The following is a 24743-nucleotide window of genomic DNA, read 5'->3' on the forward strand; positions in this document are numbered from 1 at the left end:
TCGAACTCCCGAAACCGTTGTCCGGCTCCGGTCTGACCTTTCGAGCGCCGTCGAGTTCTTGATACACTCCGGTTCTGGATTAGGATCACTGATTACTACGACGATCCCAAAGGAATTGCGTATGGGTGCGCGGGTTTCTTCCAGCTTTGACATAGAGCGTGACAAACTTGATATTGATGTTGTCCGGCCCACGTCGTATAGGCGATATCAAGCCAAACCAAAACGGGAAAGCGGTTTATCTGGCATGCTGAGCGACACCTATTCCAATCATCTCTACCGCTCCAAATCACGTTGCCCTCTGACGACTGACGTGGGGTGAGCACTGTACTCCACGCGTTCCCGGTCATCGCGGTTTGGGCTTCGGTTCATTTGCATACTAAAATTCGGGGATGAATATTTTTGCGCACGTGCGTGTTTCAGGATTTGTTAAACATGAAATGGCTTGCAACTAGGATAGTCCTTCAATCTGCCATCTCGCTTTTGCCCGAAATCCCCTAATTAAAAGGTTAATAAATGAATTTTAGGTAACTAGTCACTTGGAGTTGCATGCTTTCGTCCAGAGGATGTCCGCCTGGGCGTAGAACTCCGCTGGAAAAACGACATCTTTGCTGCTCTCACAGTTTTTTCTGTATAGGCTAAAATAAACATCCTGTATAATCACCTGATTATTACGCGAGCCCTGATTATTATACCCTGTGATTATACGAGCGCAATGTGCAAGAGAGAGCGAAAACAAAACATGCATTTGCATGAAAATCCGCACTCTTATTAGATATTTGCACTGCACTAATTTAGAAGCCGCAGTTCAAACAGCAGCACATCAAAACCACACGACTAGGAAAATAAAAATAAAATAAAAATGGAGATCTCAACGCACGCAGAAAAACAGGGGACCACCGAGTACCGACGAGCAGTTTCATCCCCTCCCCTCCTCCTCCCACACACAACCACCAGCTTCCACGTACGTAGCAGAAGACGGAAATGCTCTATGCTCTATGCCCCAGTTCAGCGGAAATGCCCCAGCTCTATGAGCAGCAGCGCAGCGCGAAGAAAGTTCTACCATAAAGCCACCGGAGGCCTAGGCCAAGACCTGGCATACCACCGCCACGCCGCTCGCCAGTCCTCACCCTACGCACCTGGTATTTGCATTCACGCTTTCAGTACAGCCCTATCATCGCCACCCCGCCCCGCGAAGGCTCGCTCCGTGCAGTGGGCGGGCGCCCCGCCAAGCCCCGCCCGCGACACCACAAACAACACAACACCTGTTTAATTTACGAACGTCACTGTAAACGGCCGCTACCCAAAAGATGACATCTGCCCTTGAGCCGCCGGGACGCACAGTCGCCGAAGCCAAGTCGTCGCCCCGAAACGCAAGCATGCGCAGCATACAAGGCCCTCAGTCTCATAACCGGTCCCTGGAGTTCAGATTCAAAGTCCATCATACACAATGAAGCTGAACTCAGAAGTCAGAATGAGTTCTGATGTTGAATTCTGACCTATGATATGATGTGCTGTGGTGTAAAATGATGAGTAATGATGTTATGGGCTGTGATGTCAAATGATGAGTAATGACGTGATGGGCTGTGATGTTGAATGATGGGTAATGATGTGATGAGTTGTGATGTTGATGTTGAGTGATGGGTAATGATGTGATGAGCTGTGATGTTGATGTTGAATGATGGGTAATGATGTGATGAGCTGTGATGTTGATGTTGAATGATGGGTAATGATGTGATGAGCTGTGATGTTGATGTTGAATGATGGGTAATGATGTGATGAGCTGTGATGTTGATGTTGAATGATGGGTTATGATGTGATGGGCTGTGATGGTGATGTGATGTTATGGGCTGTGGGCAAGACCGGACATGATGTGATGTTGAATGAATATTTCGAAAAATGCCGACCTATGGCCGTGGATGACGATGACAACGACGTGCCGCTGCTGGCGCGCGCCACTGCGCCTGCCAGCCAGTTCTACCGGCACCGTCCTAGCGTGAGGCCACGACCATCTGCCCGCTGGGACATTCCATCATCACCGGTCAGGACTCATGTAGAGGGACACCACCTCCTCTACATATATGCGATGGAGCTTAGTTTATATACCAAGCTCAATTGAATTTTTGTATGCAATAAGGGGAGTGGAAAAATCCGAAACCGAGAAAAGGGGTCTGATCTGTGATCTGATTGTCCGTCCCATTGACACACATGCATTTCCCGTTCCTCACCCTCCTGTAGCGGGCCGCTAAATTGCAACACGGTCGTAACTTTTCTTTGGCAGGTACACAAATAGTAAAAAGGGGATAGGTCGACTTATCCCCTTATTGCAAACAGAGGTTCAATTACTCTGGCGGACGTTTGGATACGCCATTCACTTCTGAGACATCGTCTGATCCAAAAGCCCCTTAGGAAGGGAGTTGCCTCAGGACAGAAGCCACCGATATTTCGAACAGAGACTGTTCTTCTTCTGGGCACCGTCCCCATCATTGGCATGGTATTTAAAGGGTTAGGTGTGACGTGTTTAAAGGTTCATGCGAATTGTGTGTCAACAGCCCGGAGGGAAGAAAGGGTCCGTGCGGGTTTTTACAGCCGGAGTGAATGGCCGCTTTGTTAGAGTGTGCAGGGGATTATGTGAACGAAGTCATCTAGGCTCCTGACCGGTTACAGAAAAATGGGGGTTCACGAACACGTGGACGAAATGGGACAATAGGCAAGAATTGGCAAGCATAGCGAAAGATAAGGAGGTTAGTGGTTATGTGGGGAAAATTCCAGAATTTCCAGAAATTCCAGAAAATTCCAGAATAGCCAGGCCTCATTCTTCTCCCTCAATTGTACTGTTGGTTATATCCGTGTCATATGCCACACAAGTCCTCGCAACTTAGATAAAACAACAACAACTTTATTACAGGATGATGGGTGGGGAGTTTTATTGCTGGGGGCGATACGCTATCCCATTGCTGGAGGTGGAGCGGGGAATGAAGTAATGGGTCCCGTTACAATGAGGATCGAAGGCCTGTGGCGTCCCAAAAGGCGAAGAGAGCCTTGAAAAGGCAAAGCGTTGGTGAGCTGGATGCGGCCAGGGGACAAGCAATTTTGTGAGGGAGAGTGGACTGGAAGCTAGCTCGTTGAGGGACGCGGACCACTCCAACATCTATCCAAAGCTGAATATCAATGCCCCATGTAGGACACCTCCCAGAGCAATCTTCCGAAAATATTGAGGGCCTTCAAAACTGTGCAGCCCGTTTTCTTCTTCTTTTTTTCTTCTTCACGTTCAAGGAATACGATCCGTAAGAATCATACAGAACTTCCCGACTTAAAAACACGCAGCTAATTTCACCGGTTATCACTGTGTCACTAGTCTTATAACTTTATTACGTGACAAATATATATTTCCCCCTTTATACAGCTCTCGAAGATTAGAACGGGAACGCATTCCACGGCCCCTCACACCATTTTTTTCTGACCACTCTCTGTTTGAATAAAATGATCTTTTAGTCAAGGCAGTGTCTGTCACCGCGCGCGGTTTATTTTTCTCTGCTATCATACACAATGTTAGCATATTGTAACATGTCGCCTGTTTCTGCTTTTTTCAGATCACTCAAGAAGGCCTACTAAAGGTAAGCGCATATCAGCATTCAGCAGCTTAAGCCTTAATAATGTGCGGTATGGAACCCATTCGGGTACCAACTGCTACAATGCTTCCCACAAATGTATATTAGCTTTCGCCAAGTTAATCCAAATGACAACACAGGTGGTCTCTCACAGTTGTGGTAAATGGATATTGCAAACATTATTTGGGGTCATAGGCAGTAGCGTCACTAGTGTACGCGTCAAGCGCTGCAGGGGCTCATTGCGTCAGCTCCAGCGCTCAACGCATTAACGGATCTCTTTCCTACCATGCGATGCAGTATAAATAGCCATACATCACTGCCAGGAAAATTACGGCAGATGTCATTGTGCAAGTTGTCATTGAGATGCGATACCATTGAAGAGCTCATCGCGGGCATTCTCCTATGATGGATAGCAGAGACCTTTTAGGTAGACGACGTCCTTGGTCACTACTATCCTCCTGACGAAGGCACAATCTGACGAATGTCTGAAGACACTTTCCGTACGAGTTCTGGTAATTTATCGTCACCGACTAGTCGAGGCTTTGTTTTGCGAACGAGTTCTTCTGGGGCTTATTAATATCCATATTGAAAACTGAAATGATAATCAGGGTGATCGTTTGTTGCTTCAAGTTGTCGATGAGTGTGTTGCTTATAGAGTGATTGAAGAGTATGGCCAGATGGAACTTCTTGATCTTGCCTTCATAGGATCCCAGTGTAGTGTATACCAGCACGGTGAGGGTCGGTGCATCAATATATAGTGCACTTCGAGATGCATAGCCTACTGATGGATGCTCGTGTGTTATTTTGCGGTGAGTAGTTCGCGACTACCCTATTCCCAGATCCACCACCACGTTTCCCCGTTTTTCTAGCCCTCCCTCTACCCCCTTGCCTGGCTGCACTGAGCCGCCACTCACGAGCAGTCTGACCGCACCTCCTTGCAGAATCATTCCTGGCAAGGAAAATGTACATTTTTCGACAGATGGAGAGAGGACAGCAGGAAGGAGTGGGGGCGGAGGGGTTAGTATGCGTCCTGGGCCGACTTCCCTATCGAAAAATCCTACAAGAATTCTCACAAGAAACATCTCACAGACTCCTTAGAGAAATTCTATGGGATTATTGCCCAAATTCTTACAGGTTTTCTCATAGAATTTCTCACAGGATCTCACAGAGTTTCTCTTAAGGATTTCTCATAGACATTCTCATAGCTTGTTTCTCACAAGACACAGTCCAAATGTTCTTATAAGATTTGCAGGAGACAGTAAAGAAATGATGTTCTACACCAAGTGACAATCTGTGTAATCTGTTCACTCTTTATTTAAATCGTTCAACCAACAAGAACAAAATAACTCAGCCTTGTAGCCTTCGGTGGATCTGAGGCCCTCTCATTAAGATATCGTTTATATGCATCTGAAAGCAAAAAGAAAAGAAAGCAAGAACGTCATAATGTCAATTGTGACATTACGATGCTACATATGCTCTTGTTTAAAAAGCAGGCAAATCATGTGTGTGCAGAAATTGGATGAAGGAGCACACATTTTAGAATACAGGCATATAGTGCAATAAAAATCATAATCGAAGCCAGAAAACCACAATTGTGATACACACGCTCAGTTCAGTCGGAGTATTAATTTATACTCGCAGGTAATGGTGACTACTGTGCGGGATAAGCTGTTTTAGTTAAACCATAAACCATTAACGATAAACCATATCGCTGTGAAGAGATCATTCTTGCGAGTCATACAGAATTCCAATATAAGAATAACGAACGCTGCTTTAATTTTCATGCTCTTTTTATGGGCCTAACACATTCTGCTTTATGCACCTTCCGTAGTCTGCACCTTGTGTTCCAAACGTAAGACCGTAAACACATCTACATGGTGTTTATACTGTCTTACGTTCGGTACAGAATGTTCAGCATGCAGAAGGTTCCAAAAGCAGAATGTCTTCAGTCCGTAAAAACAGAAAAAAAGTCATCTACAAATAAAAATGCATAGTAGTCATGCATACAGAGTAGTCATGCATTTTGGGTCACCATACAAACGCGATTGTCTAAGAACATAAAGCATAATTTGACTTGCAGAGCAAGAAAGTTGTAAAAAAGATGCAATACAAATACACAGTCGAGCAAGACCTGAACAGATACAGCATGAATTCATAAAAACCACGCACATCAGATAAATTGCAAGACAAGAAATGTCATTCTGTATAGTGTTTGCTGTACCTCCCTCGTCTCCCACCCCTACCAAAAAAAAAGAAGAGGCGTGGAGGATACTACAACTAGTAAACAAATACGATATTTGATGGTGTGCTGGGGGAGATATAATGTTCTCTAGCGGGAGATCAACAATAATCTAACAATTTTGGAAGCTTCGTACAATACTTCCGATATCAGCGTACCCGTTAGTATATACCTCAATCATTTTAAAATTTTGGACGTTAGACCGAACACCTCACGCAAACAGTAACATGAAACTGACTACAGTTGACGCGATGCAGGATGGATTCGGCGGTCAGTCGAAACAATAGGAGGAACTGGTCTACTGAAATAAATTTTCGCACTTCAAAACACGAGGTATATGGGTATATTTTCTTCCAGTCGCAATAAGGTCACTCTCCAATTCTGCACACAAGTAGATAAAGCTGTAAACCTTTACAAGACGCTTGTACGCAATTACACAAATGCAATGCCCTCTAGGAATGCGTACTCCTGAGGAGCAGTCACCACGTTGAATGAGATAACTGAGCTTACCTTCACGGATTTTTACTTCTGTCCGGTTCCAGCCACGCTGCCGTCCTCAGCATACCAAAACGCCAGTTTAATGTTCTTGTTGAGGCCTTCCTATGTCGTTGTCTCAGATTCCATGATAAACTTGCGCGAAGTATCGCTTCCGTGCCGTGTTCGATGTAGTTTACGTGGACGCATATTGAGTATTCGCAGCAGACTCCTGCACCGTTCACTACATGTGAATGGCGGCGCCAAACGGTCCAATCACGAACACCACGAACGCCACGGTCTACTAGATCATCTTTCGTTGAGTCACGGCGCCAGTCTGAGAGAGTGAAACACAGTAGAGTTTACTAGTAGAGAGAGAAACACGGCGCCAGTCTGTCAGATGACTCAGATGGGGTTGCTGTGAGAAATTCTATGGGAAAGAGTTCTCTTACAGATCCTAGATCTTACAGAGCTCTGCATCTCTTCTTACAAAAAACATCCTTGAAATGTCTCTTCAGATGCACCATCAGAAGTTCATTTAAAGGATTTTGTGTGAGAAAATGTGTTCTCTGTAAGAATGTCTGTAGGAATCCACATCCTCTGTGAGAAATCCTAAAAGAAAGCTCTAATCTTGTAAGAAAGTTTGTAGGATTTTTCAATAGGGACTTCAAGGGGAACTCTGCCGACATTCGTCTTGAAAGTCTTCGGAAAACCTTAGACAGCACAGCCAGTGACAGAATTCGAACCCGTGCCACCTCCCAATCTCTGCGTGGAAAGCGGCCAGCCTAACCACTATGCCACGGGAGCTGGTCTTTGTTTTGTGCATGCGCGGGATCACCAACACTGTCTCTTACATACACAAAGGTGATGGCGTACGACACACTAAAACTCTAACACAAGGCTCGACATACGGTCCACAAATGGGGCATTTCAACAGGGATTTCCCTTTCCCACTCAAAAGATGGCAGCTGGCATGGTACAACATATTCAGATTTTTTCGGAATATAACAAATTTGAAAAATAATACGGGGTGTGTCCTTTGGCAAATGCAGAAAAAAGACAAAGCCTAGTCATAAGCAACCTGTGTGAGCGAGCATAACTGAGCATGTCAGATTAATGGAGGTCAATTATAACTAGGGTTCCCTGTGCCATCTACAATGAGCACACCTTCACACAGCCTACTCAGATTTCCTTCCACCATGATTGCGTGCTGGTACGTGCACAAATATCATAAGCACAGCATTGTTTAGACAGAGCTACTTACAACCGACATATTCTGCTTCTGTTATTGCCATCCTGTATGTACACATCTGCGGTCAATGTTTCCATTAGCAATTATGTCACTCAGTTCAGCAACTGTTGCTTCTAGCTTCTTCCACAATAGAATTGAGTGTATTCACCGTGCTGACATGTGAATACACCCTATAGCTTCCTGCGGCATGTTGGTGCAGCCAGGGGCGGATCCAGGGGGGGGGGGGCATAGACATACCTCTACCCCCATTCCGGCAGATTTTCCTGCCGCACACTCCGTTTTCCGCACACGCCGCACGGTGGCGTTCCTCTACAGCTTGCTAAGCTTCGCAACATGCAGATCATAAATAAGGTTCTGGTGTGAAATGAAAGCGTAGCAGCTCGCCGTCTTATATGACGACTCCCCTCCCCCGTCTTCTGTGTTTTTTTAGTGCCCACCCCCACCCCCACCCCGAGGATCTTCCCTGGGTCCGCCCCTGGGTGCAGCATGTGCTGGTGGCCATCCATTGCCCACACTTATGCACATGTGCATTCAGTATATTTAGATGAGCAGCGTCTACACAAGGCATAACTGAATATGACGAAAAATGTTATTTAGCAAGGAAGAGAGTCACTAGACCAACCCTTGTCAACCTCTTGGTCTTCAAAACAATAAGCAGAGAAAGTTTGTTGAAGACGGTCATAACCTGTACCAGTGACCATTTAGGGATTCAGGGAGTGTATATTGCACTAACTGATCTCCGTATATTGACAGGCATTTTCAATGGTGCATTGTGTCCGCTTTGTCAAGTGTATAGGGCTCTAACGATATAGTCTAAAGAGTACGTGAAGCTATAATGCAGTTTCCGTGAGCTTGACAACGCAATCACAATATAGCCGAGTTATGAAGGATACGTACCTGAAGCTTCAGATTGCGTCGGGCCGTCTGTATCAAGCTCCGACGCGTCAAGCGCGAACTCCAGCTTGTCCAGACCGCGCCGGTACATGTCTGAAACGTTACTTAGCTTCATACAGGCGAAAAGAAAAAGAGAAAACAAATATTACTTACGACATTCTTTCACTTTCACGACGGGGCAAAGGTCCCAGCCTGCTCAGGGTCCTTTACACGCCCTTATCGCGTCTTGGATACAAAGAGAACTTTCTGTCGGCCACAGGCAAAATTCACCGCCTGCGATGAGCCACGATGCTGGCACGACTTCTACTTTGTCGTCTTCTTCAGGAAACCTGACAACCGCATATTCTTTGGGCATTTTTTCTGTTTTCCTGAGAGGCGGGCGCATCCAATGAAAGAAACTGGTTACAAGGCCACGACAGATTGAGGCTGACCTAGAAATCATGCGAGCACTGTCAACCCTGATGCATCCAGCAATAGCCACAATACACGACCGACACCCTACACGACGTCAACGTGCTCCAAGCGTGCAAAGTTCAATGGCGAAATGGCGTGGTAGTGTTGTGTGCGGCTCCCCGCCCCGGCACCCGTTACGATTGACTTTACGTGTATTGGATAAATAACAAAATTGGTCCAAATTAGTCCAATAACAAATTGGTCCAATATCGCGAAATGTCGCATAGATCAAAGACGTTACGTTTCCTGCCATATACTTAAAATAGTAATTCTAGTCGTTTGTTAAAGAAATAAATAGTCGTTCAAACAAAAATGGCAGGAAGAATGCGGGAAGAATACCGGGAGATTTTGGAGGATACTTCTTCAGTGGATAATGATTAGAGCCGTGAATCTTTTTTGGCCCAGTCGAGCTCACCCACATGAGACGTTTTGTCAGTGGCGTCAGATACAGCTTCAAGCTTAGAGGACGATCCGTCAGATCCTGACGGAGAATCTTTCGCTTCAGACATCGAGCATGAAATTCTTCTCCAAGATGAGCTAGTGTGTGAACAAAATGCCACCTCGAAAAGTAATTCCAATGGAGTGCTCCAGAGAAGTGATGAGCAAGAGCCGCCTGAGAGGCCCTCAATCGTAGCTGATCTTGCACAATTAGCCCGAAAGCATAACCTAACACATGCCTGCCTAAATGACATCTCAACCATGCATCGCAAGTGGGACATGGAGGTACCCCAAAACGCTAGGACGATACTTGGCACACAACGAAGAGCACCTTTGTAGTAGGATGGCACTTTTGTTCATTTTGTCCTGGTGCATGGCAATCTACAAACATTTGCCTGCAGTGAAGATGTTCCATTACAACTTCATTTGCAGGCGAACGTTGACGGGCTCCCACTTTTCAAACGCTCAGGAACACTCCTGTGGCCAATATCGTGCAGGATTGCTAATGTTGACAACAGTGTTCCCTTCCTCGTAAGCGTTTACTGTGGTAGAAGCCCACCAAACTTGCATGATTACCTGAAGGATTTCATCGTAGAGGTGGAGCATCTAACAAGCAATGGCTTGGAGTATCGAGAGTCACGTCCCACAGTCAAACTCACTGCGGTCATTTGTGATGCACCGGCAGGCAGCTTTGTGAAAGCAATAAAGGGTCACAACGGACATCATGCGTGCGAGCGTTGCAACGAGCCAAGTGTGTATAAGGACCACCGTATGACCTTTCTAGGCACTGACAATCCTAGGAAGACAGACAGTTCTTTTCGCACTCAGCAGGAGCCATCTCATCACAACGGATATTCACCATTTCTCACACTGGAATTGGACATGGTGTTTGGCTTTCCGATAGAGTACATGCACCTCTTGTGCCTTGGAGTGACACATCGTCTTCTTCATGCGTGGGTCAGGGGTCCACGACTACACTGCTTGAGCGAGTCGCAGTAGCAGCAGCTCAGCCTGAGGCCCACAAGATCTGATCAGCATTTCCCGAAGGTATTCCAACGCAAGCCTCGCGGATTAGAGGAACTGGAGCGGTGGAAGGTGACCGAGTTCCGTACCTTCCTCATGTATGTAGGACCAGTTGTGCTGAAGGGTCTTCCGCGCGATGACTTGTACTTTCACTTTTTCTGCCTTTTCGTGGCGTCAAGAATTCTAGCATCTCCAGCCCTGTGTTCTATGTACTGTGACTATGCAGGACAGTTGCTAGAATACACTGTATCTGAGTGGGCACAGCTTTATGGCGCTCACAGTGTCGTCTACAATGTGCACTCACTTATCTTGCTGAAGAGTACAAGATGCACGGCCCACTGGGCAATTTCGGTGTTTTTCCCTTCGAGTCTCATTTGGGAAAAGTTGAATAGATATTGCGTACCACGAACAGTCCCCTTTCCCAGCTAAGCCGATTCCTTTCTGAGCCAGGCGGGGCAAAATAACCCCAGAAACAGTTGGTGCAGCACGAAACCAACCCGAAATCAACCGTTCTCTTGACGAGTGGCGTAGCACTGTATGTTGAAGCGGTAGAACGAGACCAAACATTTTGTGTGCTGTGTGCCGTGATGTGTACCAAATCAGCGTGACTCCTTCACAAGTCCTATGCAGTCTGATGTGATAGATATCTATTAGACAGACAAAGTTCACCACTCAAAAAAGTGGTACAATGTCGGTACTTCCAAGAATGCAAGAACATGTCTCAAACTTCAGTACAAGTACTGCCATCTTGTACTGCCACTCATGCATTTGCCGTAGGTGCTCACAAACATACATTGTATGCTCGATTGTTTTGTATAATGTAAAGATGAGTGTTTTTGCAACTATACGATTGCCAATGGGTTATTTTTTTTTTATTTTAGGTTTTAAGCCTGGTGTTAGTACACCCCATTTTGTGCACCCCTCATTGTACGTGACATACCAGACGTCTTGACACTTGCTAGAGGCCCTCAGACGAGGACAATCATATCGGTCCCACATGTTTCTTCTATCAGCATTTGCAATGTACATATCGCTGAAGTCATCTTTGCTGTCGGCTAATACATGAACAGATAATTTCAAATTGCTACAGTTTTTGTGAATGATTAACAATGTCAGTTGCCCGTGAGTTCATTTTTTCAATGTTAGGTTTTACGCCTGGTGTAAGTACACCACATTTTGTGCACCGCTCATTGTACGTGGCATGGCAGATTTCCCGGGGTCTCGACACTTGCTAGAGACGCTCAGATGAGGACAATTATATCGGTTCCACATGTTTCTTCTATTAGTATTCCCAATGTACATATCGCTGAAGTCATCTTTGCTGTCGGCTAATACATGAACAGATAATTTCAAATTGCTACAGTTTTTGTGAATGATTAACAATGTCAGTTGCCCGTGAGTTCATTTTTTCAATGTTAGGTTTTACGCCTGGTGTAAGTACACCACATTTTGTGCACCGCTCATTGTACGTGGCATGGCAGATTTCCCGGGGTCTCGACACTTGCTAGAGACGCTCAGATGAGGACAATTATATCGGTTCCACATGTTTCTTCTATTAGTATTCCCAATGTACATATCGCTGAAGTCATCTTTGCTAGCGTCTAATACATGAACAGATAATTTCAAATTGCTACAGTTTTTGTGAATGATTAACAATGTCAGTTGCCCGTGGGTTCATTTTTTCAATGTTAGGTTTTACGCCTGGTGTAAGTACACCACATTTTGTGCACCGCTCATTGTACGTGGCATGGCAGATTTCCCGGGGTCTCGACACTTGCTAGAGACGCCCAGATGAGGACAATCATATCGGTTCCACATGTTTCTTCTATCAGTATTCGCAATGCACATATCGCTGAAGTCATCTTTGGTAACGTCTAATACATGAACAGATAATTTCAAATTGCTACAGTTTTTGTGAATGATTAACAGTGGCAGTTACCCGTGGGTTCATTTTTTCGATGTTAGGTTTTAAGCCTGGTGTTAGTACACCACATTTTGTGCACCCCTCATGTACGTGGCATGCCCGAGGTCTCGACACTTGCTAGAGACGCCCAGATGAGGACAATCATATCGGTTCCACGTGTTTCTTCTATCAGTATTCGCAATGTACATATCGCTGAAGTCATCTTTGGTAACGTCTAATACATGAACAGATAATTTCAAATTGCAACTGTTTTTGCGAATGATTAACAATGTCAGTTGCCCGTGGGTTCATTTTTTCAATGTTAGTCTTGAAGCCTGGTGTTAATACACCACATTTTGTGCACCCCTCATTGTACGTGGCACGCCAGAGGTCTCGACACTTGCTAGAGACTCTCAGATGAGAACAATCATATCGGTTCCACGTGTTTCTTCTATCAGTATTCGCAATGTACACATCGCTGAAGTCATCTTTGGTAGCGTCTAATACATGAATAGATAATTTCAAATTGCTACAGTTTTTGCGAATGATTCACAATGTCAGTTGCCCGTGGGTTCATTTTTGCAATGTTAGGTTTCAAGCCTGGTGTTAGTACACCACATTTTGTGCACCTCTCGTTGTGCGTGCATTGTACGACACTTGCTATAGGAAGCTTCGAAAGCCCCAGGAAATGAGGATAATCACTCCGGTTCAAATATGTTTCTTCTATCAGTATTCGCAATGTACACATCGCTGAAGTCATCTTTGGTAGCGTCTAATACATGAATAGATAATTTCAAATTGCTACAGTTTTTGCGAATGATTAACAATGTCAGTTGCCCGTGGGTTCATTTTTGCAATGTTAGGTTTCAAGCCTGGTGTTAGTACACCTCATTTTGTGCACCTCTCATTGTGCGTGCATTGTACGACACTTGCTATAGGAAGTTTCGAAAGCCCCAGGAAATGAGGATAATCACTCCGGTTCAACATGTTTCTTCTATCAGTATTTGCAATGTACACATCGCTGAAGTCATCTTTGGTAGCGTCTAATACATGAATAGATAATTTCAAATTGCTACAGTTTTTGCGAATGATTCACAATGTCAGTTGCCCGTGGGTTCATTTTTGCAATGTTAGGTTTCAAGCCTGGTGTTAGTACACCACATTTTGTGCACCTCTCGTTGTGCGTGCATTGTACGACACTTGCTATAGGAAGCTTCGAAAGCCCCAGGAAATGAGGATAATCACTCCGGTTCAAATATGTTTCTTCTATCAGTATTCGCAATGTACACATCGCTGAAGTCATCTTTGGTAGCGTCTAATACATGAATAGATAATTTCAAATTGCTACAGTTTTTGCGAATGATTAACAATGTCAGTTGCCCGTGGGTTCATTTTTGCAATGTTAGGTTTCAAGCCTGGTGTTAGTACACCTCATTTTGTGCACCTCTCATTGTGCGTGCATTGTACGACACTTGCTATAGGAAGTTTCGAAAGCCCCAGGAAATGAGGATAATCACTCCGGTTCAACATGTTTCTTCTATCAGTATTTGCAATGTACACATCGCTGAAGTCATCTTTGGTAGCGTCTAATACATGAATAGATAATTTCAAATTGCTACAGTTTTTGCGAATGATTCACAATGTCAGTTGCCCGTGGGTTCATTTTTGCAATGTTAGGTTTCAAGCCTGGTGTTAGTACACCACATTTTGTGCACCTCTCGTTGTGCGTGCATTGTACGACACTTGCTATAGGAAGCTTCGAAAGCCCCAGGAAATGAGGATAATCACTCCGGTTCAACATGTTTCTTCTATCAGTATTCGCAATGTACACATCGCTGAAGTCATCTTTGGTAGCGTCTAATACATGAATAGATAATTTCAAATTGCTACAGTTTTTGCGAATGATTAACAATGTCAGTTGCCCGTGGGTTCATTTTTGCAATGTTAGGTTTCAAGCCTGGTGTTAGTACACCTCATTTTGTGCACCTCTCATTGTGCGTGCATTGTACGACACTTGCTATAGGAAGTTTCGAAAGCCCCAGGAAATGAGGATAATCACTCCGGTTCAACATGTTTCTTCTATCAGTATTCGCAATGTACACATCGCTGAAGTCATCTTTGGTAGCGTCTAATACATGAATAGATAATTCCAAATTGCTACAGTTTTTGCGAATGATTAACAATGTCAGTTGCCCGTGGGTTCATTTTTGCAATGTTAGGTTTCAAGCCTGGTGTTAGTACACCTCATTTTGTGCACCTCTCATTGTGCGTGCATTGTACGACACTTGCTATAGGAAGTTTCGAAAGCCCCAGGAAATGAGGATAATCACTCCGGTTCAACATGTTTCTTCTATCAGTATTCGCAATGTACACATCGCTGAAGTCATCTTTGGTAGCGTCTAATACATGAATAGATAATTTCAAATTGCTACAGTTTTTGCGAATGATTCACAATGTCAGTTGCCCGTGGGTTCATTTTTGCAATGTTAGGTTTCAAGCCTGGTGTTAGTACACCACATTTTGTGCACCTCTCGTTGTGCGTGCATTGTACGACACTTGCTATAGGAAGCTTCGAAAGCCCCAGGAAATGAGGATAATCACTCCGGTTCAACATGTTTCTTCTATCAGTATTCGCAATGTACACATCGCTGAAGTCATCTTTGGTAGCGTCTAATACATGAATAGATAATTTCAAATTGCTACAGTTTTTGCGAATGATTCACAATGTCAGTTGCCCGTGGGTTCATTTTTGCAATGTTAGGTTTCAAGCCTGGTGTTAGTACACCCCATTTTGTGCACCTCTCGTTGTGCGTGCATTGTACGACACTTGCTATAGGAAGCTTCGAAAGCCCCAGGAAATGAGGATAATCACTCCGGTTCAACATGTTTCTTCTATCAGTATTCGCAATGTACACATCGCTGAAGTCATCTTTGGTAGCGTCTAATACATGAATAGATAATTTCAAATTGCTACAGTTTTTGCGAATGATTAACAATGTCAGTTGCCCGTGGGTTCATTTTTGCAATGTTAGGTTTCAAGCCTGGTGTTAGTACACCTCATTTTGTGCACCTCTCATTGTGCGTGCATTGTACGACACTTGCTATAGGAAGTTTCGAAAGCCCCAGGAAATGAGGATAATCACTCCGGTTCAACATGTTTCTTCTATCAGTATTCGCAATGTACATATCGCTGAAGTCATCTTTGGTAACGTCTAATACATGAATAGATAATTTCAAATTGCTACAGTTTTTGCGAATGATTAACAATGTCAGTTGCCCGTGGGTTCATTTTTTCAATGTTAGGTTTTAAGCCTCGTGTTAGTACACCACATTTTGTGCACCCCTCATTGTATGTGGCACGCCAGAGGTTTCGACACTTGCTAGAGACTCTCAGATGAGAACAATCATATCGGTTCCACACGTTTCTTCTATCAGTATTCGCAATATACATATCGCTGAAGTCATCTTTGGTAGCGTCTAATACATGAACATATAATTTCACATTGCTGCAGTTTTTGCGAATGATTAACAATGTCAGTTGCCCGTGGGTTCATTTTTTCGATGTTAGGTTTTAAGCCTGGTGTTAGTACACCACATTTTGTGCACCCCTCATTGTACGTGGCATGCCAGATTTCCTGGGGTCTCGACACTTGCTAGAGACGCTCAGATGAGGACAATTATATCGGTTCCACATGTTTCTTCTATCAGTATTCGCAATGTACATATCGCTGAAGTCATCTTTGCTAGCGTCTACTACATGAACAGCTAATTTCAAATTGCTACAGTTTTTGTGAATGATTAACTATGTCAGTTGCCCGTGGGTTCATTTTTTCGATGTTAGGTTTTTAGCCTGGTGTTAGTACACCACATTTTGTGCACCCCTCATTGTATGTGGCACGCCAGAGGTTTCGACACTTGCTAGAGACTCTCAGATGAGAACAATCATATCGGTTCCACACGTTTCTTCTATCAGTATTCGCAATGTACATATCACTGAAGTCATCTTTCCTAGCGTCTAATACATGAACAGATAATTTCAAATTGCTACAGTTTTTGTGAATGATTAAAAATGTCAGTTGCCCGTGGGTTCATTTTTTCTATGTTAGGTTTTAAGCCTGGTGTTAGTACACCACATTTTGTGCACCCCTCATTGTACGTGGCATGCCGGATTTCCTGGGGTCTCGACACTTGCTGGAGACGCTCAGATGAGGACAATCATATCGGTTCCACATGTTTCTTCTCTCAGTATTCGCAATGTACATATCGCTGAAGTCATCTTTGGTAGCGTCTAATACATGAACAGATAGTTTGAAATTGCTACAGTTTTTGCGAATGGTTAACAATGTCAGTTGCCCGTGGGTTCATTTTTTCGATGTTAGGTTTTAAAGCTCAGCTCCGCCGATTTTCGACTGCGACAGAATGGAACCATGCTTGGGCTGTGCGTTCGTTTCCGCACAGGGAGCATACATGTGAAAAATTTTCACCAATTTGTTTGTAGTTTTTAAGAAAACAATTTTTTAAATTTCCCTGGCACGGCGGTCCTGTGGTCGGCGAACCCTGACCAATCCCGGCTTCGTCCTGGCTTAGCCGCGCTCGTGGCTTGGCTAACGCCAAATCGTCGATGCGATGGCGGAGATCTATGGGCGAAGGTGAATGTTTTGGGTGTGTTCCGTGATAATTGCTGTCGTTAATAGCCTCAAAGATAGTTTTGCCGGCCTTCTTTAACAAGCCTTACAGGATGGCCTCGTTGTGCAACGACGGCCGTCGTGAGCGGACATTCTGTGCCCGCACTGTGCTTCATGCTACCAACAAGACCTAACACCTAACGTGTGACGAACTCGTACGCATTCTCAATAGCTTTGGCAGCGCACTATGCGTGGACTTGCTGCGCGTGCAGAAAGCACCACCAAAGCTATTGAGAACGAGTACGTGCTCGAAGACGAAGTATTTCTTATAAGAAACATGATAAAACGGTGCGGTGGTACCCGATAGCTCGTGACAGCTATTTCAGCACGATACAGCGGCCATGACGGAGTGTAAACACAAACTGGTTGCCAGGCAGAGCTGGCTAGGTGTGGCTATCCAATCCGCGCAGTTCCAAGTATGACGTCACAAGTGGAACCGCCGCCCGGTAGTTTTTCTCAAATTTCTCACGAAGGAGTATGGAAATTTGGAAAGCAATGTGCGTTTATGAATGAAGTTGGGACCACGGTTCTGAATATCACAACGTCTTCATACTTTCGGAACAGCAGCGGAGCTGCACTTTAAGCCTGGTGTTAGTACACCACATTTTGTGCACCCCTCATTGTACGTGGCATGCCGGATTTCCTGGGGTCTCGACACTTGCTGGAGACGCTCAGATGAGGACAATCATATCGGTTCCACATGTTTCTTCTCTCAGTATTCGCAATGTACATATCGCTGAAGTCATCTTTGGTAGCGTCTAATACATGAACAGATAGTTTGAAATTGCTACAGTTTTTGCGAATGGTTAACAATGTCAGTTGCCCGTGGGTTCATTTTTTCGATGTTAGGTTTTAAGCCTGGTGTTAGTACACCACATTTTGTGCACCCCTCATTGTACGTGGCATGCCGGATTTCCTGGGGTCTCGACACTTGCTGGAGACGCTCAGATGAGGACAATCATATCGGTTCCACATGTTTCTTCTCTCAGTATTCGCAATGTACATATCGCTGAAGTCATCTTTGGTAGCGTCTAATACATGAACAGATAGTTTGAAATTGCTACAGTTTTTGCGAATGGTTAACAATGTCAGTTGCCCGTGGGTTCATTTTTTCTATGTTAGGTTTTAAGCCTGGTGTTAGTACACCACATTTTGTGCACCCCTCATTGTACGTGGCATGCCGGATTTCCTGGGGTCTCGACACTTGCTGGAGACGCTCAGATGAGGACAATCATATCGGTTCCACATGTTTCTTCTCTCAGTATTCGCAATGTACATATCGCTGAAGTCATCTTTGGTAGCGTCTAATACATGAACAGATAGTTTGAAATTGCTACAGTTTTTGCGAATGGTTAACAATGTCAGTTGCCCGTGGGTTCATTTTTTCTATGTTAGGTTTTAAGCCTGGTGTTAGTACACCACATTTTGTGCACCCCTCATTGTACGTGGCATGCCGGATTTCCTGGGGTCTCGACACTTGCTGGAGACGCTCAGATGAGGACAATCATATCGGTTCCACATGTTTCTTCTCTCAGTATTCGCAATGTACATATCGCTGAAGTCATCTTTGGTAGCGTCTAATACATGAACAGATAGTTTGAAATTGCTACAGTTTTTGCGAATGGTTAACAATGTCAGTTGCCCGTGGGTTCATTTTTTCTATGTTAGGTTTTAAGCCTGGTGTTAGTACACCACATTTTGTGCACCCCTCATTGTACGTGGCATGCCGGATTTCCTGGGGTCTCGACACTTGCTGGAGACGCTCAGATGAGGACAATCATATCGGTTCCACATGTTTCTTCTCTCAGTATTCGCAATGTACATATCGCTGAAGTCATCTTTGGTAGCGTCTAATACATGAACAGATAGTTTGAAATTGCTACAGTTTTTGCGAATGGTTAACAATGTCAGTTGCCCGTGGGTTCATTTTTTCGATGTTAGGTTTTAAGCCTGGTGTTAGTACACCACATTTTGTGCACCCCTCATTGTACGTGGCATGCCGGATTTCCTGGGGTCTCGACACTTGCTGGAGACGCTCAGATGAGGACAATCATATCGGTTCCACATGTTTCTTCTCTCAGTATTCGCAATGTACATATCGCTGAAGTCATCTTTGGTAGCGTCTAATACATGAACAGATAGTTTGAAATTGCTACAGTTTTTGCGAATGGTTAACAATGTCAGTTGCCCGTGGGTTCATTTTTTCGATGTTAGGTTTTAAGCCTGGTGTTAGTACACCACATTTTGTGCACCCCTCATTGTACGTGGCATGCCGGATTTCCTGGGGTCTCGACACTTGCTGGAGACGCTCAGATGAGGACAATCATATCGGTTCCACATGTTTCTTCTCTCAGTATTCGCAATGTACATATCGCTGAAGTCATCTTTGGTAGCGTCTAATACATGAACAGATAGTTTGAAATTGCTACAGTTTTTGCGAATGGTTAACAATGTCAGTTGCCCGTGGGTTCATTTTTTCGATGTTAGGTTTTAAGCCTGGTGTTAGTACACCACATTTTGTGCACCCCTCATTGTACGTGGCATGCCGGATTTCCTGGGGTCTCGACACTTGCTGGAGACGCTCAGATGAGGACAATCATATCGGTTCCACATGTTTCTTCTCTCAGTATTCGCAATGTACATATCGCTGAAGTCATCTTTGGTAGCGTCTAATACATGAACAGATAGTTTGAAATTGCTACAGTTTTTGCGAATGGTTAACAATGTCAGTTGCCCGTGGGTTCATTTTTTCTATGTTAGGTTTTAAGCCTGGTGTTAGTACACCACATTTTGTGCACCCCTCATTGTACGTGGCATGCCGGATTTCCTGGGGTCTCGACACTTGCTGGAGACGCTCAGATGAGGACAATCATATCGGTTCCACATGTTTCTTCTCTCAGTATTCGCAATGTACATATCGCTGAAGTCATCTTTGGTAGCGTCTAATACATGAACAGATAGTTTGAAATTGCTACAGTTTTTGCGAATGGTTAACAATGTCAGTTGCCCGTGGGTTCATTTTTTCTATGTTAGGTTTTAAGCCTGGTGTTAGTACACCACATTTTGTGCACCCCTCATTGTACGTGGCATGCCGGATTTCCTGGGGTCTCGACACTTGCTGGAGACGCTCAGATGAGGACAATCATATCGGTTCCACATGTTTCTTCTCTCAGTATTCGCAATGTACATATCGCTGAAGTCATCTTTGGTAGCGTCTAATACATGAACAGATAGTTTGAAATTGCTACAGTTTTTGCGAATGGTTAACAATGTCAGTTGCCCGTGGGTTCATTTTTTCGATGTTAGGTTTTAAGCCTGGTGTTAGTACACCACATTTTGTGCACCCCTCATTGTACGTGGCATGCCGGATTTCCTGGGGTCTCGACACTTGCTGGAGACGCTCAGATGAGGACAATCATATCGGTTCCACATGTTTCTTCTCTCAGTATTCGCAATGTACATATCGCTGAAGTCATCTTTGGTAGCGTCTAATACATGAACAGATAGTTTGAAATTGCTACAGTTTTTGCGAATGGTTAACAATGTCAGTTGCCCGTGGGTTCATTTTTTCTATGTTAGGTTTTAAGCCTGGTGTTAGTACACCACATTTTGTGCACCCCTCATTGTACGTGGCATGCCGGATTTCCTGGGGTCTCGACACTTGCTGGAGACGCTCAGATGAGGACAATCATATCGGTTCCACATGTTTCTTCTCTCAGTATTCGCAATGTACATATCGCTGAAGTCATCTTTGGTAGCGTCTAATACATGAACAGATAGTTTGAAATTGCTACAGTTTTTGCGAATGGTTAACAATGTCAGTTGCCCGTGGGTTCATTTTTTCGATGTTAGGTTTTAAGCCTGGTGTTAGTACACCACATTTTGTGCACCCCTCATTGTACGTGGCATGCCGGATTTCCTGGGGTCTCGACACTTGCTGGAGACGCTCAGATGAGGACAATCATATCGGTTCCACATGTTTCTTCTCTCAGTATTCGCAATGTACATATCGCTGAAGTCATCTTTGGTAGCGTCTAATACATGAACAGATAGTTTGAAATTGCTACAGTTTTTGCGAATGGTTAACAATGTCAGTTGCCCGTGGGTTCATTTTTTCGATGTTAGGTTTTAAGCCTGGTGTTAGTACACCACATTTTGTGCACCCCTCATTGTACGTGGCATGCCGGATTTCCTGGGGTCTCGACACTTGCTGGAGACGCTCAGATGAGGACAATCATATCGGTTCCACATGTTTCTTCTCTCAGTATTCGCAATGTACATATCGCTGAAGTCATCTTTGGTAGCGTCTAATACATGAACAGATAGTTTGAAATTGCTACAGTTTTTGCGAATGGTTAACAATGTCAGTTGCCCGTGGGTTCATTTTTTCGATGTTAGGTTTTAAGCCTGGTGTTAGTACACCACATTTTGTGCACCCCTCATTGTACGTGGCATGCCAGATTTCCTGGGGTCTCGACACTTGCTAGAGACGCTCAGATGAGGACAATCATATCGGTTCCACATGTTTCTTCTATCAGTATTCGCAATGTACATATCGCTGAAGTCATCTTTGGTAGCGTCTAATACATGAACAGATAGTTTGAAATTGCTACAGTTTTTGCGAATGGTTAACAATGTCAGTTGCCCGTGGGTTCATTTTTTCGATGTTAGGTTTTAAGCCTGGTGTTAGTACACCACATTTTGTGCACCCCTCATTGTACGTGGCATGCCAGATTTCCTGGGGTCTCGACACTTGCTAGAGACGCTCAGATGAGGACAATCATATCGGTTCCACATGTTTCTTCTCTCAGTATTCGCAATGTACATATCGCTGAAGTCATCTTTGGTAGCGTCTAATACATGAACAGATAGTTTGAAATTGCTACAGTTTTTGCGAATGGTTAACAATGTCAGTTGCCCGTGGGTTCATTTTTTCGATGTTAGGTTTTAAGCCTGGTGTTAGTACACCACATTTTGTGCACCCCTCATTGTACGTGGCATGCCAGATTTCCTGGGGTCTCGACACTTGCTAGAGACGCTCAGATGAGGACAATCATATCGGTTCCACATGTTTCTTCTATCAGTATTCGCAATGTACATATCGCTGAAGTCATCTTTGGTAGCGTCTAATACATGAACAGATAGTTTGAAATTGCTACAGTTTTTGCGAATGGTTAACAATGTCAGTTGCCCGTGGGTTCATTTTTTCGATGTTAGGTTTTAAGCCTGGTGTTAGTACACCACATTTTGTGCACCCCTCATTGTACGTGGCATGCCAGATTTCCTGGGGTCTCGACACTTGCTGGAGACGCTCAGATGAGGACAATCATATCGGTTCCACATGTTTCTTCTCTCAGTATTCGCAATGTACATATCGCTGAAGTCATCTTTGGTAGCGTCTAATACATGAACAGATAGTTTGAAATTGCTACAGTTTTTGCGAATGGTTAACAATGTCAGTTGCCCGTGGGTTCATTTTTTCTATGTTAGGTTTTAAGCCTGGTGTTAGTACACCACATTTTGTGCACCCCTCATTGTACGTGGCATGCCGGATTTCCTGGGGTCTCGACACTTGCTGGAGACGCTCAGATGAGGACAATCATATCGGTTCCACATGTTTCTTCTCTCAGTATTCGCAATGTACATATCGCTGAAGTCATCTTTGGTAGCGTCTAATACATGAACAGATAGTTTGAAATTGCTACAGTTTTTGCGAATGGTTAACAATGTCAGTTGCCCGTGGGTTCATTTTTTCTATGTTAGGTTTTAAGCCTGGTGTTAGTACACCACATTTTGTGCACCCCTCATTGTACGTGGCATGCCGGATTTCCTGGGGTCTCGACACTTGCTGGAGACGCTCAGATGAGGACAATCATATCGGTTCCACATGTTTCTTCTCTCAGTATTCGCAATGTACATATCGCTGAAGTCATCTTTGGTAGCGTCTAATACATGAACAGATAGTTTGAAATTGCTACAGTTTTTGCGAATGGTTAACAATGTCAGTTGCCCGTGGGTTCATTTTTTCTATGTTAGGTTTTAAGCCTGGTGTTAGTACACCACATTTTGTGCACCCCTCATTGTACGTGGCATGCCGGATTTCCTGGGGTCTCGACACTTGCTGGAGACGCTCAGATGAGGACAATCATATCGGTTCCACATGTTTCTTCTCTCAGTATTCGCAATGTACATATCGCTGAAGTCATCTTTGGTAGCGTCTAATACATGAACAGATAGTTTGAAATTGCTACAGTTTTTGCGAATGGTTAACAATGTCAGTTGCCCGTGGGTTCATTTTTTCAATGTTAGGTTTCAAGCCTGGTGTTAGTACACCACATTTTGTGCACCTCTCGTTGTGCGTGCATTGTACGACACTTGCTATAGGAAGTTTCGAAAGCCCCAGGAAATGAGGATAATCACTCCGGTTCAACATGTTTCTTCTATCAGTATTCGCAATGTACATATCGCTGAAGTCATCTTTGGTAGCGTCTAATACATGAATAGATAATTTCAAATTGCTACAGTTTTTGCGAATGATTAACAATGTCAGTTGCCCGTGGGTTCATTTTTTCAATGTTAGGTTTTAAGTCTGGTGTTAGTACACCAGATTTTGTGCACCTCTCGTTGTGGGTGCATTGTACGACACTTGCTATAGGAAGTTTCGAAAGCCCCAGGAAATGAGGATAATCACTCCGGTTCAACATGTTTCTTCTATCAGTATTCGCAATGTACATATCGCTGAAGTCATCTTTGGTAACGTCTAATACATGAATAGATAATTTCAAATTGCTACAGTTTTTGCGAATGATTAACAATGTCAGTTGCCCGTGGGTTCATTTTTTCAATGTTAGGTTTTAAGTCTGGTGTTAGTACACCAGATTTTGTGCACCTCTCGTTGTGGGTGCATTGTACGACATTTGCTATAGGAAGTTTCGAAAGCCCCAGGAAATGAGGATAATCACTCCGGTTCAACATGTTTGTTCTATCAGTATTCGCAACGTACATATCGCTGAAGTCATCTTTGGTAGCGTCTAATACATGAACAGATAATTTGAGATTGCTACAGTTTTTGCGAATGATTAACAATGTCAGTTGCCCGTGGGTTCATTTTTGCAATGTTAGGTTTCAAGCCTGGTGTTAGTACACCCCATTTTGTGCACCTCTCGTTGTGGGTGCATTGTACGACACTTGCTATAGGAAGTTTCGAAAGCCCCAGGAAATGAGGATAATCACTCCGGTTCAACATGTTCCTTCTATCAGTATTCGCAACGTACATATCGCTGAAGTCATCTTTGGTAGCGTCTAATACATGAACAGATAATTTGAGATTGCTACAGTTTTTGCGAATGATTAACAATGTCAGTTGCCCGTGGGTTCATTTTTGCAATGTTAGGTTTCAAGCCTGGTGTTAGTACACCCCATTTTGTGCACCTCTCGTTGTGGGTGCATTGTACGACACTTGCTATAGGAAGTTTCGAAAGCCCCAGGAAATGAGGATAATCACTCCGGTTCAACATGTTTGTTCTATCAGTATTCGCAACGTACATATCGCTGAAGTCATCTTTGGTAGCGTCTAATACATGAACAGATAATTTGAGATTGCTACAGTTTTTGCGAATGATTAACAATGTCAGTTGCCCGTGGGTTCATTTTGGCAATGTTAGGTTTCAAGCCTGGTGTTAGTACACCCCATTTTGTGCACCTCTCGTTGTGGGTGCATTGTACGACACTTGCTATAGGAAGTTTCGAAAGCCCCAGGAAATGAGGATAATCA

At 44.1% G+C, this 24743-nt stretch overlaps 1 protein-coding gene across 3 annotated transcripts in view; it reads left to right on the plus strand.

Moving 5' to 3' along the window:
* LOC135372688 (uncharacterized) overlaps nucleotides 1-24743 on the plus strand; it is a 200673-nt gene that overhangs the window by 102837 nt on the left and 73093 nt on the right. For all 3 annotated transcript variants that reach the window (XM_064606182.1, XM_064606184.1, XM_064606185.1), the window contains exon 3: nucleotides 3591-3614. In XM_064606182.1, coding sequence (XP_064462252.1) covers nucleotides 3591-3614 — 24 coding nt within the window. The remainder of the gene's footprint in view (nucleotides 1-3590; nucleotides 3615-24743) is intronic.

The sequence above is a fragment of the Ornithodoros turicata genome, unplaced genomic scaffold, assembly GCF_037126465.1.
Source record: "Ornithodoros turicata isolate Travis unplaced genomic scaffold, ASM3712646v1 Chromosome16, whole genome shotgun sequence".
In the NCBI taxonomy this organism is placed as follows: domain Eukaryota; kingdom Metazoa; phylum Arthropoda; class Arachnida; order Ixodida; family Argasidae; genus Ornithodoros; species Ornithodoros turicata.